The sequence below is a fragment of the Pipistrellus hanaki genome (assembly GCF_964339955.1).
Source record: "Pipistrellus hanaki genome assembly, chromosome: 14".
NCBI lineage: Eukaryota > Metazoa > Chordata > Mammalia > Chiroptera > Vespertilionidae > Pipistrellus > Pipistrellus hanaki.
This window is the reverse complement of record NC_140516.1, coordinates 52,249,735-52,264,716: the sequence shown is the minus strand read 5'-3', so window position 1 is coordinate 52,264,716 and position 14,982 is coordinate 52,249,735. Positions and strand designations below refer to the sequence as shown.

General features: G+C 60.7%; 1 protein-coding gene across 4 annotated transcripts in view; it reads left to right on the top strand.

The window, feature by feature from the left end:
- Positions 1 to 14,982, top strand: part of DOCK1 (dedicator of cytokinesis 1) — a 200,191-nt gene that overhangs the window by 166,491 nt on the left and 18,718 nt on the right. For all 4 annotated transcript variants that reach the window (XM_084904416.1, XM_084904415.1, XM_084904414.1 and 1 more), the window contains exons 33-39: positions 11 to 159; positions 4,108 to 4,193; positions 4,398 to 4,554; positions 5,171 to 5,211; positions 6,690 to 6,780; positions 9,130 to 9,249; positions 14,610 to 14,699. In XM_084904416.1, the coding sequence (XP_084760542.1) occupies positions 11 to 159; positions 4,108 to 4,193; positions 4,398 to 4,554; positions 5,171 to 5,211; positions 6,690 to 6,780; positions 9,130 to 9,249; positions 14,610 to 14,699 (734 nt within the window). The remainder of the gene's footprint in view (positions 1 to 10; positions 160 to 4,107; positions 4,194 to 4,397; positions 4,555 to 5,170; positions 5,212 to 6,689; positions 6,781 to 9,129; positions 9,250 to 14,609; positions 14,700 to 14,982) is intronic.

Genomic DNA, 14,982 nt, shown 5'->3' with positions numbered 1-14,982 from the left:
TTTCTTCAAGGTCAGCACAAGATCAAGTTCATCCCGGAGATGGTGGGCCCCATGCTGGAGATGACGCTGATCCCCGAGACGGAGCTGCGCAAGGCCACCATCCCCATCTTCTTCGACATGATGCAGTGCGAGTTCCACTCCACACGCAGCTTCCAGATGGTGAGGGGGTGGGTGTGTGTGTGTGTGTGTGTGTGTGTAGGTGTGTGTTGGGGGATGAGTCTGAAAACCTTGAGAAAGACTCGCAGGTGACTCTGGCATCTGCGCACTCACCTAAAGACCCAGCTTCCCCCAGGCCTTCCTGCTGCAGGGCCTGGCCCGGCCTCTCACGGGGGAAGGATGGGTCTCAGTCTTTAGCTCTTTCTGACTCATTGTGTCTGGACCTCCTCAGCCTCGTGGCACAGGCTAGAATGTTCCATCGGACTGGCTATGCTCTCCAGCGTCTGTTACTTTAGACCAGGGGCGGGGCCTTTTCCTGCCGGGGCCATTGGATGTTTATAACACGGTCCGCAGCCACCCTCTGTCTTTGTCCCAATGTGATGGTGATGGTGTCCACACTGTCCGTGTTCTGTCTGTCTTCTCGTTGGATGATACACCAAAGGCAGAAACTCACGCACGGTTAACACGCTGGCGGGACCTTCATGGAATGCCTCTGCCGCCTCTTCCTCGCCCCCCCGTGGCTGGGCATGTAGGCTGCATGCAGACGGTCTCTTCTCCGGATAAACGTGCCATGAGCACACGCGTGCATGCGTCCCATCATCCCGAGGAGCACATGCCAGAGACTGGGTGCTGCCTGGCTTCTCCGTGGCCTGGCTGGCGCCCTCCCACCTCCAGATTCCCACTGGACTGACTCATCCTCTTTCCTGCCGGCGCTGTGGGTACCAGTCAGCAGGGGGCGAGAGTGCACCTGAGAACCTCAGCTTGGTGTCCTCTCGCTGTGCCCTCGGGGGGCCCTGCCTGCCCTGTGCTGGGGCCACTGTGGTGTCTCAGTCCCATGCAGGTGGCCACTCTGTCCTGCGTCCCCATGCAGCAAGTCTTTCCGCCTCTCCCAGTGTGCCTGGAGCCTCCGACGCCCCGGTCCCGTGGCCGCCCTGGACCTCCCAGGCTCTCCCACACTCGGGGTGACCGGGAGGCCCCCTCTCCTCACCGGTGGCCCCGTGCCCCTCCCCCTCCCCATCCTCCCGTCCCAGGGGACACGCTCTCCGGTCTCTCTCTTTGCAAAGAAAACAGCAATTGTGCTCCCTGTCCCCTGGGCCCGGAGGAGCTGTTTACCCGTAAACTAGAACTTGGGAAATATTGATTTTTTTTTTTCCAAAGAGAGATTCTCCTTGAGAGCTTTCCGCATCGGCTCGGCTCAGCCAGCCTGGAGCTTTGGCATCCGAGCCTTAGCGGCCCTCAGACCGTCCATGCGGACCTGCCCGGCCATGACCATGTGGCTCCCCTCGCCCCACCTCCCGGAGTCCCGGCCCCTCAGGGGCACCCCTTCCCGTCTCAGACCCTCTGGGTCTGCTTCCTGCGAGCAGCATGCTCCTCCCCCTCTCCTGCACCTGCTCAGAGACCCCGTGGCTACGTCTGAAAACACAGCTCACCTCTGCCCGTCGCTGCCAGTGACCGTGGGGCTCCGGCCGTTAGTGACAGGGAATGAGAGGGCCGCGCAGTGAGATTTCCGGCCGCGGAGCTGTGCTCGCCCTCTCTGTGCGGCCTCCCGGAGCTCCCTGGGAGCGGTGAGGGCCTTCGGGCATGAGTCTCCTCGGTGCCCGCGCCAGGCCGCATTCCCGGGTCTGCCTGGCTGTGCCCACGCCGGCACCCGGAGCCGGTGACGGAACGGCCGGAGCGGGTGCTGCAGCCTCTGCTCTCAGTGGGGACGGTGCCTCCTGCTCGGGAAGGTGAAAGTGGCCGCGTTGGGAGGCAATTTGTCCTGTTTTCTCTCCCGTCCGTCAGGGTTGTGTCGGTGGCTGTATCTTCATTTCCATTTCAGAGTCACACTTGAGTCTGTGGTTTTGGATGCTTCACGGGGAGATACGGACAAGATTGGCTATTATTTCATGAAAGCTCAGACCTGAAGCGGTCGGAGAGATCATGAAAGCCCATACCCTTGACTCCGGAAGTTCTAATCACGTTACATTCTGTTCTTAAAAGCCCTCCAGCCCACAGGCGCCCAACTCCCAGTGTCTTCTTAGCCAAAGGGAACAGGACTCGCTGTGGGCGTGTTCCTGGCGCGGGCTGCCACTCAGTGATCCGGGCCATGCACCTGCCCCGGTGCTGCCAGGTGAGCGGCCGGCAGCCCAGGGCCCGGCCAGGCCGCTCGGGTTTGGGGCCTCGGAGCCTCTGGCCCCTGAGTATTTCACAGGAGCTTCAGGGCCGCTGAGCCGCCGTGGGAGGATGCAGGGGCGTTAGCGTGTGGGATGTGGAGCACCAAGGACTAAGTGTGTAATGAGGTTCATGAGCGGTTAAGCAAGGCCTGCAGGACACAGGAAAACACCCGTGTCTGAGCGGAGTGACAGGCTGGGGGAACTGATGCTACGTGGATGTCACCCCGCGAGCCCGCGCCCCAGGTTGGTGGCGAGCAGTTGCCCTCTGCCCAGCCATGCTGTGGAAACGTGCTTCTCTCTGGCCACGTTTTCCACAGACACGGCCCGGGGCGGCCCTGCCCTCTCCCGGGACGGGCGTGGTCCCGCCTGCAGGGGCAGAAGCCCGGACTCCGCTTCCTGGACTTCTGGGCGCTCCCTGCCACCAGGGGCCAGGGGCTGAGACCTCGGTCCGCGCCCGGCAGCTCCGGAGCAGTTTGAAGGCCAGGAGAGGGCAGAGCGCGCTGGGCAGAGGGGGCGCGCCGTCCGCTCAGGTCCGCCGGCCGCGGCCGCACAGCACGCTCCTGGGTCAGCGGCCCGCTCCGGGCGCCGTATCCACGCGGGGAGGCATTAGGCAAACCTTCCCTTCCCGGCCCCTGCCCAGCTTGCTCGCACGTATCCCAGCGGATGTGTGCCAAGTGCAGGCCTGGCTGCACCCACTGGCACACGCATGTAGGCCTCTCCTACCCGTCATATACTTCCAGCCAGAGCGCCAGCCTTCACCCAAGACAAAGATGTGCTTCTAAGCCCAAGGGAGCGGCTCTGGGTTGTTTGCCAGGTGTTGGTGCAGGCGACCTGGTGTGGACGGGAGGTTTGTCAGATGAGACTCAGCTGTGGTCCCTGATCGCATATCATCCCCGGGCTCTCCTTAGAAGACGTTAGCTTCACCGTTGCCATCTGACCGGCAGCCCGCCTGGCGAGCCGCCCCCCGCTGTCCTTACAGAGGCAGCCCGGTTTGCCCGGGAGTGGAGCAAACACGCATGTCCGGTAGCAAGAGGCCCAGTTCTGTGTCCTCCGGTGAGCTGGGATGAGTTGTCCGAATGCTCACGTGTGTTGGCCTGCGTGAGGGTCACGCGTGTTTCTCTGCACTCCCGCTGCCTTCCGCGTTGGGTGCTCATGCCACACGGGTGGGGTTGACGCGTGCGTTGTCACGGCATTGAGTCTCATGCTGTTTCTCCGGGATTTATTTGTCCTGAGGCTTCAGCCCTCCCGGACACCGGCTCTCCGGCGTTCCCGCAGGGCCGGGCTCGGGAGGTGGGGTCGGAAATGCCGGCCAGCTGGGAGCGGACAGCTCCCCGCACGCAGGAGTCCGCAAGCACTGCCCCTTGCAAACTCGCCCCTGCAGAGAGCAGAGGGCTTGCGGGTTAGCGAGAGGCCGTTACTTACGGTAAAAGTCACCGTCATGAGGCTGTGGGGGAATGAAAGCAGGTCACTCTCCTATTAATCCGTTCCTATGCTGCTCCTGTCCCTGCATGCTGAGGCTACACAGAATCAAAAGGGGGACGGGGCTTGTCGGGGGAGAAGATTAAGGGGGACTTGGGGGATTCGCTGAGGCACGGGAAGGAAGCAGAAGAGCCCCTGGTGACGGGGTCCATCAGCAATCTCTGGGGCCGGGCACAGCGCCTGCCAAGTGAAACCCGGCCTGGAGGCGTGGGGGGCTGTCTGAGGCTGAGCCCTCACAGACGTAGCGGTGCACGTGCTGTGGCGTCCGTCACAGGAGGAAACCCCGCCCTCTGCTCGCTGACGCGCTCTGTCGTTACAGTTCGAGAACGAGATCATCACCAAGCTGGACCACGAGGTGGAAGGCGGCCGCGGGGACGAGCAGTACAAAGTGCTCTTCGACAAGATGTGAGTGCTGCTCCGCAGCGGGGCACGGGGGCGGGGGCCCTCGGGGTGGACACAGAGGACGTAGGGAGCCCTCAGTGAGCTCTGCGGCCCAGCAGCGATCCCCACGGGTCCACCATGGGGAGCCCTGCACGGCGCACCCCCGTGGGGCTGAACATGGGTGGGGTGAACATGTGTGAACACGGGTGCACACGGGGCGGCCTGCAGCCTCCTGGAGCACTGCCGGAAGCACAAGTACCTGGCCAAGACGGGCGAGACGTTCGTGCGGCTGGTGGTGCGGCTGATGGAGCGGCTGCTGGACTACAGGACCATTATGCACGACGAGAGCAAGGAGAACCGCATGAGCTGCACCGTCAACGTGCTGGTGAGGGACCCCCCACCCCAGGCCCCCCAGGTCCCGGTGACCTCTGGCCCCGGTGACCTCAGGCCCCGGTGACCCCTGGCCCCGGGCAGAACCAGCCTGCGCTGCCCGCCGCCGGGCCTGTGTATCCATGGCGGCTCCCGCAGAGGAAATGCACGTCTGGGGCTGAGAGCCCTCCCTCCGCCCCTGACCGCCCCTCCGGCGGCACCTCCTGCCGGGACGCTGTGCCCTGGCCTCGCTGCTGTGCCCCCCGCCCCCCGCAGGCCCGGCTCTGAGCGTGGAGTCCCTCTCTTCGGGGGCCCCGCATGGTGGTTCCGACGGGAATTCCAAAACCCGGAGCAGCTGCTCCGGTCGGGCAGTGCAGGATTGAATAGAATGCCGAGTGTAGGAAGCGGAATCATTAGACTTGCCCCTCCTGGACCCCTCCCCACCCCCTAAAAAAAAAAAAAAGGGAAGGCGTGTGTATGTGGGTTGTTCATCCCATGTGACCCTGTGGCTCTAGGGCAGAGAGCTGGGCCATGTGGCTGGGGCGGACACGCAGAGGAGCCGTGACATATTGTGTGCCTGTCACACCTCTTCCAGAACAGGTCTCTTAAAGGTGTGTGCTTCCATTTTTCAGAACTTCTACAAAGAAATCGAAAGAGAAGAAATGTATATCAGGTATGTAGGTGCCGTGTGTGTTGCGCCCTCTACATGTCTGTTAATAATTGCACGGGTCACGCCCACACCAAGAAATGTTGACACACAGGTTCATCGTGTGGGAGTCATGCAGCCTAGAGACTGACCTTGGGGAGCACACATGTGTGTACGGAGCTGTGTGCACCGTCCAGGCCCGTGCAGAGATTTGTGGGAAGGGGGTGGTCCTCCTACTTGCCGGCTCAGAGCAGACATAGATGATTATTTCACGGGGTCTGTACTTCTTGACCGACCCACATGACCCTTTTGAGAAAAGGCACCTCCACAAATCGTCATGTCTCCCAGGAAACCCCAGGATCAAAGGAAGAGGCCGGGTTTAACCCATAAACACCACACGTCCAGAATGGAAGCCACCCCGCACGCCACGATGCTTTGAATTTAATTTTAAGAAATCAATTTCCAATGAATGTTACCAAAGTACATATGTTACTGGCCATTCGGGTGTTCTTGAATAGTTTCAGCTGAAAGTTCCCACGGAAAATGATTTCAAAGTTGGTCAGGGCCGCCCTTTAGGGAAAACGATGTTTTTATAGCCGCGGGGGCGTGTGGGGAAGAAGGTCTGCCGCCGGCGTCTGCAGGCGCTGGTGGCTCACCGTGGGTTCTCTTTACCGGAAACAGCGAAGTGAAAGGTTGTCAGTCCGCCCGCATTCTGACACCACAGCTGCCTCGCGCTTCGTTCTTCCTGCGGGGCTTTTCCCAGCGCCTGCCGCCCTGCGGGGGCCAGTGTCCCACCGTCAGCAGGACTCCATTGCGAGGACGCTCTCCACGGGCGTCCTGTGTAACCATGGGTTCACTACACCCCATGGCTTTCTGGCTTCGGATTTTTACGATTTTCTTTCTTTTTTTTTTTTTTTACTTTTCTCCTTTTTTTTAAAAAAAAAAAAAGTGCCAAATGATTATAACAATACCCTTTTGGGAACACAACCACCAAGTTCCTTTTTTCCCCAAACGGCCAGTCCATTCAGATTTGCTTCTGTGCGGCAGGGCCTCTGTGGGCTCAGGGTCACCGGGACCCCCCGAGGTCCCTTTCTCACAGATGGGTGTTTTGGGGGGTTTGGGTGCCTATGGATCCCGTCGTCATGTGAGGAAATCACAGTCCAGCACCGTGTCACCTCGTCTCACAACGTGCGGAGGAGACAACGCAGAGAGGCGGGAGGAATGGGAGACCCTGAGGGGCCGTCTGCCTCCTTGTTCCGTCTCCCGTTCTGTCCCGAAAAGAGACGACTCGGATTTGAAACACGTACCATCGCCTGTGACTCTGGGGTGTCTGGTGTGGGGGTGGGGGGCAGTGCTCCCTGCAGCACAGGAGCCCCCGGCGGTGTGGACGGGCGCGGGGCGAAGGAGGCGCAGCAGACGGGTCTTGGAGGAGGAATGGAGCGCCTGCTGTCGTCCACGCTGGTTGTCCGGTGACCCGGTAAGAACGCGCCCTGTTTCTCGCTCAGGTACCTGTACAAGCTGTGCGACCTGCACAAGGAGTGTGACAACTACACGGAGGCGGCCTACACGCTGCTGCTGCACGCCAAGCTGCTGAAGGTGAGGGCCGCGGGGCGCACGCCGTCTCTGGGCTGGTGACCCGCACGGTGAGGCGCCCTTCGTGGCACCGGCTCGGTGCAGCCAGAAGCCAGGCGTTCGGGCAGTGCCGTGAGGACAGGTTGGCGGGTGTGACAAGGTGTCCCGGCAGCTGTCGCTCGGCGTCGTAAACACGGAAACGCCCGTCTCCAGGCTGGCCGGTGGCAATCAGAGACCCCTCGGGGCTTCACTCACGCCAACCAGGGCAGGGCATCCGGGAGGAGGAATGTGGGGCTGGAGGAGCCACAGGGGGTGAGACACATCTTCCTGCCCCAGAGCGTCCCAGGAGGAGGGGGTCCCACACCACTTCCAGGTTCTCAGTTTAGAACACGAGCGAGTCATCAGAGCATCTTTCTATCGAGAGTCTTACTTTCTTAAACAGAAAACCAGCCCCGTTCACCCAGGTGTGACCGGGCTCAGAGTCCATCCCAGTTCACCCAGGTGTGACCGTGCTCAGAGTCCATCCCAGGTGTGACCGGGATCAGAGTCCATCTCAGGTGTGACCAGCCTCAGAGTCCAACCCAGGAGTGACTGGGCTCAGAGTCCATCCCCATTCACCCAGGTGTGACCGGGCTCAGAGTCCATCCCAGTTCACCCAGGTGTGACCGGGCTCAGAGTCCATCCCAGTTCACCCAGGTGTGACCGGGCTCAGAGTCCATCCCAGGTGTGACCGGGCTCAGAGTCCATCCCAGGTGTGACCGGGCTCAGAGTCCATCCCAGGTGTGACCGGGCTCAGAGTCCATCCCCGTTCACCCAGGTGTGACCGGGCTCAGAGTCCATCCTAGTTCACCAAGGTATGACCGGGCTCAGAGTCCATCCCAGGAGTGACCGGGCTCAGAGTCCATCCCAGGTGTGACCGGGCTCAGAGTCCATCCTAGTTCACCCAGGTGTGACCGGGCTCAGAGTACATCCGAGGTGTGACCGGGCTCAGAGTCCATCCCAGGTGTGACCGGGCTCAGAGTTCACTCCAGTTCACCCAGGTGTGACCGGGCTCAGATTCCATCCCAGGTGTGACCGGGCTCAGAGTCCATCCCAGGTGTGACCGGGCTCAGAGTTCACTCCAGTTCACCCAGGTGTGACCGGGCTCAGAGTCCATCCCAGGTGTGACCGGGCTCAGAGTTCATCCCAGGTGTGACCGGGCTCAGAGTCCATCCCCGTTCACCCAGGTGTGACCGGGCTCAGAGTCCATCCTAGTTCACCCAGGTATGACCGGGCTCAGAGTCCATCCCAGGAGTGACCGGGCTCAGAGTCCATCCTAGTTCACCCAGGTGTGACCGGGCTCAGAGTCCATCCCCGTTCACCCAGGTGTGACCGGGCTCAGAGTCCATCCCAGGTGTGACCGGGCTCAGAGTTCACTCCAGTTCACCCAGGTGTGACCAGCCTCAGAGTCCATCACAGGTGTGACCGGGCTCAGAGTCCATCCCAGGTGTGACCGGGCTCAGAGTTCATCCCAGGTGTGACCGGGCTCAGAGTCCATCCCCGTTCACCCAGGTGTGACCGGGCTCAGAGTCCATCCCAGGTGTGACCGGGCTCAGAGTTCACTCCAGTTCACCCAGGTGTGACCGGGCTCAGAGTCCATCCCAGGTGTGACCAGGCTCAGAGTTCATCCCAGGTGTGACCGGGCTCAGAGTCCATCCTAGTTCACCCAGGTATGACCGGGCTCAGAGTCCATCCCAGGAGTGACCGGGCTCAGAGTCCATCCCAGTTCACCCAGGTGTGACCGGGCTCAGAGTCCATCCCAGTTCACCCAGGTGTGACTGGGCTCAGAGTCCATCCCAGGTGTGACCAGCCTCAGAGTCCATCCCCGCTCACCCAGGTATGACCGGGCTCAGAGTCCATCCCAGGTGTGACCGGACTCAGAGTCCAACCCATTTCAGCCAGGTGTGATCGGGCTCAGAGTCCATCCCAGTTCACCCAGGTGTGACCGGGCTCAGAGTTCACTCCAGTTCACCCAGGTGTGACCAGGCTCAGAGTCCATCCCAGGTGTGACCAGCCTCAGAGTCCATCCCAGTTCACCCAGGAGTGACCGGGTTCAGAGTCCATCCCAGTTCACCCAGGTGTGACCGGGCTCAGAGTCCATCCAGGTGTGACCGGGCTCACAGCTCTTCTGTCTTCACCTCTCGGGGCCTTTTCACAGGGCACTGCCTCATTGTTAGGCCCAGCAGCCGGTGACAGCAGCCAAGCATCCCGGCATGGCTGCCCGTGTGAGGGCTCTAAATGCCAATCTCCCTGCGCTTTCTGCCCGAGGGCGGGCCGAGGGGGACGGCCGAGCCCCGTCCCGGCGGCAGGACTCACGCACTGCTTTCTCCTCAGTGGTCGGAGGACGTGTGCGTGGCCCACCTCACCCAGCGGGACGGGTACCAAGCGACGACGCAGGGGCAGCTGAAGGAGCAGCTGTACCAGGAGATCATCCACTACTTCGACAAGGGCAAGGTGAGGCCGCGGGCACTGCTCCCTGCCCCCTGTCCCGGGGCCCTGTGTGCACCTGCCTGCTTGTACCTGCCTGTGTGCACCTGCCTGTGTGCACCTGCCTGCGTGTACCTGCCTATGTGCACCTGCCTGCGTGTACCTGCCTGTGTGCACCTGCCTGTGTGTACCTGCCTGCGTGTACCTGCCTGTGTGAACCTGCCTGCGTGTACCTGCGCGTGCGTCCCTGCCTGCACCATTTGCACACATTCTGAGCTGCGTGTTTGTGGGCCCGGACGTTTGTTACAAGCTGTGGGTTGGAAGGTTTCGTTGCAGAGGCCGTAGGTTAGACAAACACAGATTCTTGCAAGAGCGGGTCTGGCTTTTCCCTCCCGTGCTCCTGCGGACCGGTTAGAAACAGCCGTCTTCGATCAGAGTGGCCGCAGGAGTCCCCAGTGTGAGCGGGGCCGGCACCCAGGGAGGGCCTTCCCGCGCCGGGGACAGACTCGGAGGGAACTGCTGCCGCGGCTCCAGCGGGCCTGCGTTCGGCGTCCCTTCTGCAGCAGGCGCGTTCAGATCCCAGGACTTTGGCTCCATTTGATTTCAGGGGGGAAATTGCAATTCTTTAAAACCATCCTTCTGTAAGGGAGCGATACCATGGTTCAACCTGAGACCATCCGCTTCTGGGGATCCCAAAACTGGAGATTAGCCATGAGTGGGCAAAGGACAGCTCGGCTCATGGACACAGGCTGTCACCTGCGAGACTGAGGGACCGTCACTCCGTCCGCGTGGGGCAGACGGCCCCCCCAGAGCTGCTCTCGCTGTTTCAGATGTCCGCGGCTCCCCAGGGAGGTGGACTTCCAGGCCCGGCCGACCTGCCTGCAAAGACCGGGAGCAGGCTTTTCGGGCAGCCGTGGGCATGGCGTGGCCGTGGACAGCATCGTCGCTGCAGGGACGCCCACAGTTCTGGCAGGAAGCTGGGATCAGCTTCCAGCAAAGTTTCTCTAGCACACCCGGCCGCAGTGGCTCAGTGGTTAAGCGTTGACCTATGAACCGGAAGGATTAAGTTCGATTCCTGATCAGGGCACATGCCTGTGTTTCAGGCTTGGTCCCCGTCTGTGCAGGAGACCGCCAATCAATCAATGGCTCTCGCTCATCATTGATGTTTCTATCCCCCTCTCCCTCTCCCTCTTCCTCCCTCTCTGAAATCAATAAGTATCGTATTTATTTAAAATTCTCTTTTCTCTGGCTTGTGCTCCAAAAGCAGCAGCCAAGAGGATGGTCTGTCTTTAGGTCAGACGCTCCTCCTCTGGCTTTTGAGTTATGTAGTTATCTTTACGAATTCCATGTAAGATCATTCTCTCATTTCTGCTTTTCCCCCGTTGTAAAGAGTTTTCACTGTCTCTCAGCTCAGCCCCCGTGTGTGTGTGCGTGTGTGCATGTGTGTGTGTGTGTGTGTTTTAACGTTTTCTTCCTCTCCGTGACATGTCATTTCCGTCTCTGTCCCTTTTCATTCTTTTTCGGTTCTTCCTTCCTGGGCTGACAGGCGCTCCCACCCTTCCCTGTTGTGCTGTCACCGCTTCAGCGGCCCCCGGACGCCTCCTGCCGGTGTCAGCACGGCGGGCGAGCCTCCTCCCTGAACACACTCCCCATCGCCTGTCTGCTTGTGCCGGGTGGAGACCTAGTAACTTCCAACAGAGCCTCACTCCCGGCGCCGCTCTGACGACAGTGACCGGCTCTGACAGTGACCGGCTGCCAGAGGAGTCAGAACAGACCTGCCCCCAGACCAGGCGGGGGTGGAGGGGGCGCTCAGCACCGCCAGGCCCCCTCCGCCGGAGCCCGCGGCAGCAGCCTCGGAGGGGCCCTGACTGGCAGCCGGTGCCGTGGGAAGCCGGGCTACCTCCACCCCCGCTGTGTGCTCCTCCTGAAATAGCCTCCCCTGACAGAGTCGCACTTCGCCTCGTGCCCAAGTCGAAAAGCGGGGCGTCTGCGTCATCCCGGGAACCAAAAATAGGGGCCTGGGAGCCGGTTTCTGTGTCTGGTGACAAGCTCGGCCTTCTTTTCTAAGAACTGGGGGTGCGGGTCCTCCGCCTGCGAGTCCACCCCGGAAAGCCGCGGTGGTTACTGAGAGGAGCTGCAGGTACGAATGTTACGACGCCCTCTGTGTGGGGGGGGGGGGGGTGCCAGCATTTCCTCACGATCGGGAAAATCCTGATGTCCCTCAGCATCTGTTCCATCCACCGGGCCGTGGCCGGAGCGTCCATTAGGATCCGCTCTGCAGGAGACAGCCATGTGCTACGGAAGCCGGAGAAAACCAGCTTCCAGAGTCAGCACCCTCCCCGCTCCCCCACCGGGTGGTGAGTGAACGCACAGCGTCCAGAACACTGCCGTCGGATTCAGGACGTCACGCCGGAGCGCGGAGCTGTGCGTGGAGATGGGGCGTTCCTGTAGGCTGCGGGGGCCACAGAGCCGGGCCCTCGCGCTGAGCCTGGTCCTCTCTGGCTCGGACTGTTCCTCGAGGTTTTCACATCGGAGGTGGGAGTGCCCCACCCCGCAGAGCCTGTCCTACTGAAGGCGGATGGAAATCACCAGGCCGCCTCCTTTCCGTGAGGCTGGGTGCTGGGCGGGTGGGTGCATAGAAAATCTGACAGAAAACACAACCGGGAGACCTCAGGATGAGTTGGAAAAGATATTTATTCAAGACATGTATGCTTTTGCCCGGCCAGTGTGGCTCAGTGGTTGAGCATCGACCGATGAACCAGAGGTCACGGTTTGATTCCCAGTCAGGGCACAGGGCCGGATGGTGGCCTCCATTCCCCGTTGGGGGGCATGCAGGAGGCCGGCGATCCGTGATTCTCTCATCATGGATGTTTCTGTCTCTTTCCTTCCCCCTTCCTCTCTGAAATCAATAAAAATCTGTTTCTATAAAAGACATGCGTCCGGAGAGGGAGTGGCCGTGAAGGCACGGTTTTCCCTGACGTGGGAAGCACGAAAGGGCGGCGCCCCCTCCTGGACACGCGGCGGGGCCCGGGAGGACGGAGAAAGGCCCGCCGGCCGGTGCAGTGATGGGAAGGATGCTCGGCGTGGACAGCCTGCGCAGGAGGAGGCCGGTGGGCAGAGGGGATTCTGGGAAGGAGCGAGTGTGCCCTCCGTAGAAGGACTTGGCCGCCTCTTTCTCCCCCGGAGTCGTTTTCCACTCCGGGCTGATTCTCATTTTGTCTTTCCAAGTACTAAATGCAACTCTGACCAGAATAGCTTTTTTCTCAGCAACAACAGCAGGCGGTTTCTTTAGGCCGTGGCTGTGCGACGCGTGTTCAGTCCCGTGGTGACTCAGCGATAAGGCAGGCCCGGGGTGGGGGCACTCGGCTGAGGAGAGGGAAAGATGGGCAGGTGGCTGAGGGGTCAGTGCCCAGGGTCTGCCAGGCATAGGGCGTGGTGGCCTGTGTTCTCAGTGGACTTACTTTTCACACTCGTGATCCGTGTTGCGGGCTGAATGTTTGTGTGTGTGCGCGCGCACGCACACACACACACACACACACACACCCGTCCACCCCGATTCACATGTCGCAGCCCCAACCGCCAGTGATGGGGCCAGGAGGTCTCACCTCTGGGGGTGACTCTGTCTAGACCGGTCATGACCAGGACGGCCCTGAAGGCTTAGTGCCGATGCAGGTGGAAGGCAGGGAGCTCAAGGCCATGGGCCGCCCAGCAAGGAGCAGCTGTCCACGCGGCAGGAGGAGAGTCTTCGCGGAGAGCCCAGTCGCCAGCACCTTGGTCTCGGATTCCAGCTCAGAACCGTGAGCAAGAAAGTGTGCTGAGGAGGCGCCGTCGGTGGTGTTTTGATAGCAGCTCAAACTACTAGAAACCTTTATCCTGAGCATGAACTGCAGGAAAAGACCACGCTGGGCCAGTCTGCCCGCTGTGTGCCCTTGGGCAAGTGCCTGATGCGTTCAAACCTCAACTTCCTTATCTGCAAAACGGGCACCATCAGGAGACCCGCCTGGCCAGGGCAGGACTGACCCAGAGAACGGACCCAGCGGACGCGGGAAATCTCTCGCCCCGAGGATCCCTGCTCCGTCGGCGGCCACGGAGGGCGGAGAAGGAGGCGATGGGTGTCTGAGGACGGGATGTGGGATGGTGGGGATTCTAGGCCAACAGCCTTCCGTTCTGTGCGGGACATGCTGCCTAGCCGGCCCGGGCTCAGGTCCGTGTCTCTGCCCCCTGGGGCTGGCCGCCTCTGAGGAGTGACAGGGCACGTTACCAAAAGGTTTGAAATAGGGAGAGCAAAGGAGGAGGAGGAGGGCAGGCTTCCTGGAAGAGGTGACTCCTCGGTATTTTCCGTGTTCTCCTCAGGCAAACCCCTCTCTCTTGTTTTTCCCAAGGAAACAAAGGGAAGCCCGGGCCTCCTCTGTGTCTCAGCAAGTTATCCCACAGGCATCAGAGCTTTGTCAGCCTTTCAATAAATAGCTCTTCCCAGAAGGCCCCCTGGTCACCTGATAGCGGGCTTTGCATCCTCCTGTCGCTTGCGCACTTAAAGCCGACTTCCTACAAACCTGAGTTTCGTGCTAACCCCATAGGCAAACTGCGGCTCGCGAGCCACATGCGGCTCTTTGGCCCCTTGTGTGTGGCTCTTCCACAAAATACCACGGCCTGAGCGAGTCTATTTGGAAGAAGTGGCGTTAGAAGTTAGAAGTTTAGCCGGGACCGGTTTGGCTCAACGGATAGAGCGTCGGCTTGGGGACTGAAGGGTCCCAGGTTCGATTCCGGTCAAGGGCATGTACCTTGGTTGCGGGCATATCCCCAGTAAGGGGGTGTGCAAGAGGCAGCTGATCGATGACTCTCATCGATGTTTCTAACTCTCTATCTCTCTCCCTTCCTCTCTGTATAAAATCAATAAGATATATTTAAAAAAAAAAAAAAAAGTTGTAAGTTTAGAAAATTGGACTCTCCAAAGAAATTTCAATCGTGCTGGGGATATTTGGCTCTGTTGGCTAATGAGTTTGCCAACCACTGCGCTGACGTATACCCTGGTCTTGCTGACCACAGAGACAGAGCGTTTATGAAACGGGGCGATCGGGGAAAGAAGCAAAATCAGGCTCGTCACAGCCTGTCATCGTCCCTGGCTCCGAGGCTGGCCACGCAGGGGGCTGCTGGCCACGCAGGTCAGCAGGCCGGTGGGCAGAGGTTGCAGGGCGCTCAGCGGATGCTGATCGTGGCCAGAGGTTTGTGTCCACGGGAACTGCGTGTCTTTGCTGACATTCCTCCCGCCGTATTTTGACTCACGCAGGCTGATTTCCAGCCCGTTTTACCAGGAGCGCTGTGGCCCTGCTCTGCGCGGGCCGCATGGCTCAGGTTTGGTTTCTCTCTCCCGCCCCCTCTCCTCGCAGATGTGGGAGGAGGCCATCGCGCTGGGCAAGGAGCTGGCCGAGCAATACGAGAACGAGATGTTCGACTATGAGCAGCTCAGCAAACTGCTGGTAGGTCCTTCCTTCCTTCTGCTTCAGGGAGCCGGGCCCTCCGACCTTCCTGCTCCCTCCCACGTCCCCATTCCCTGTGGCCTCTGGCCACGTCCCACCTGTGGCCCTGTGGCCGGCGTACAGCCTCCTCCTACCTGCCGGCTGCTCCCAGCCCTCGGGGACCAAGCTCTCGGCTTCCACGAAGGGTTTGCATGCGAACAGTGCTGATCCCGTTCCCACACGAGCCTCACTCTTGCCACCGAAGCTGTCAGTCCTCCCTCCTGCCTCCTGGAACCAGGGCACC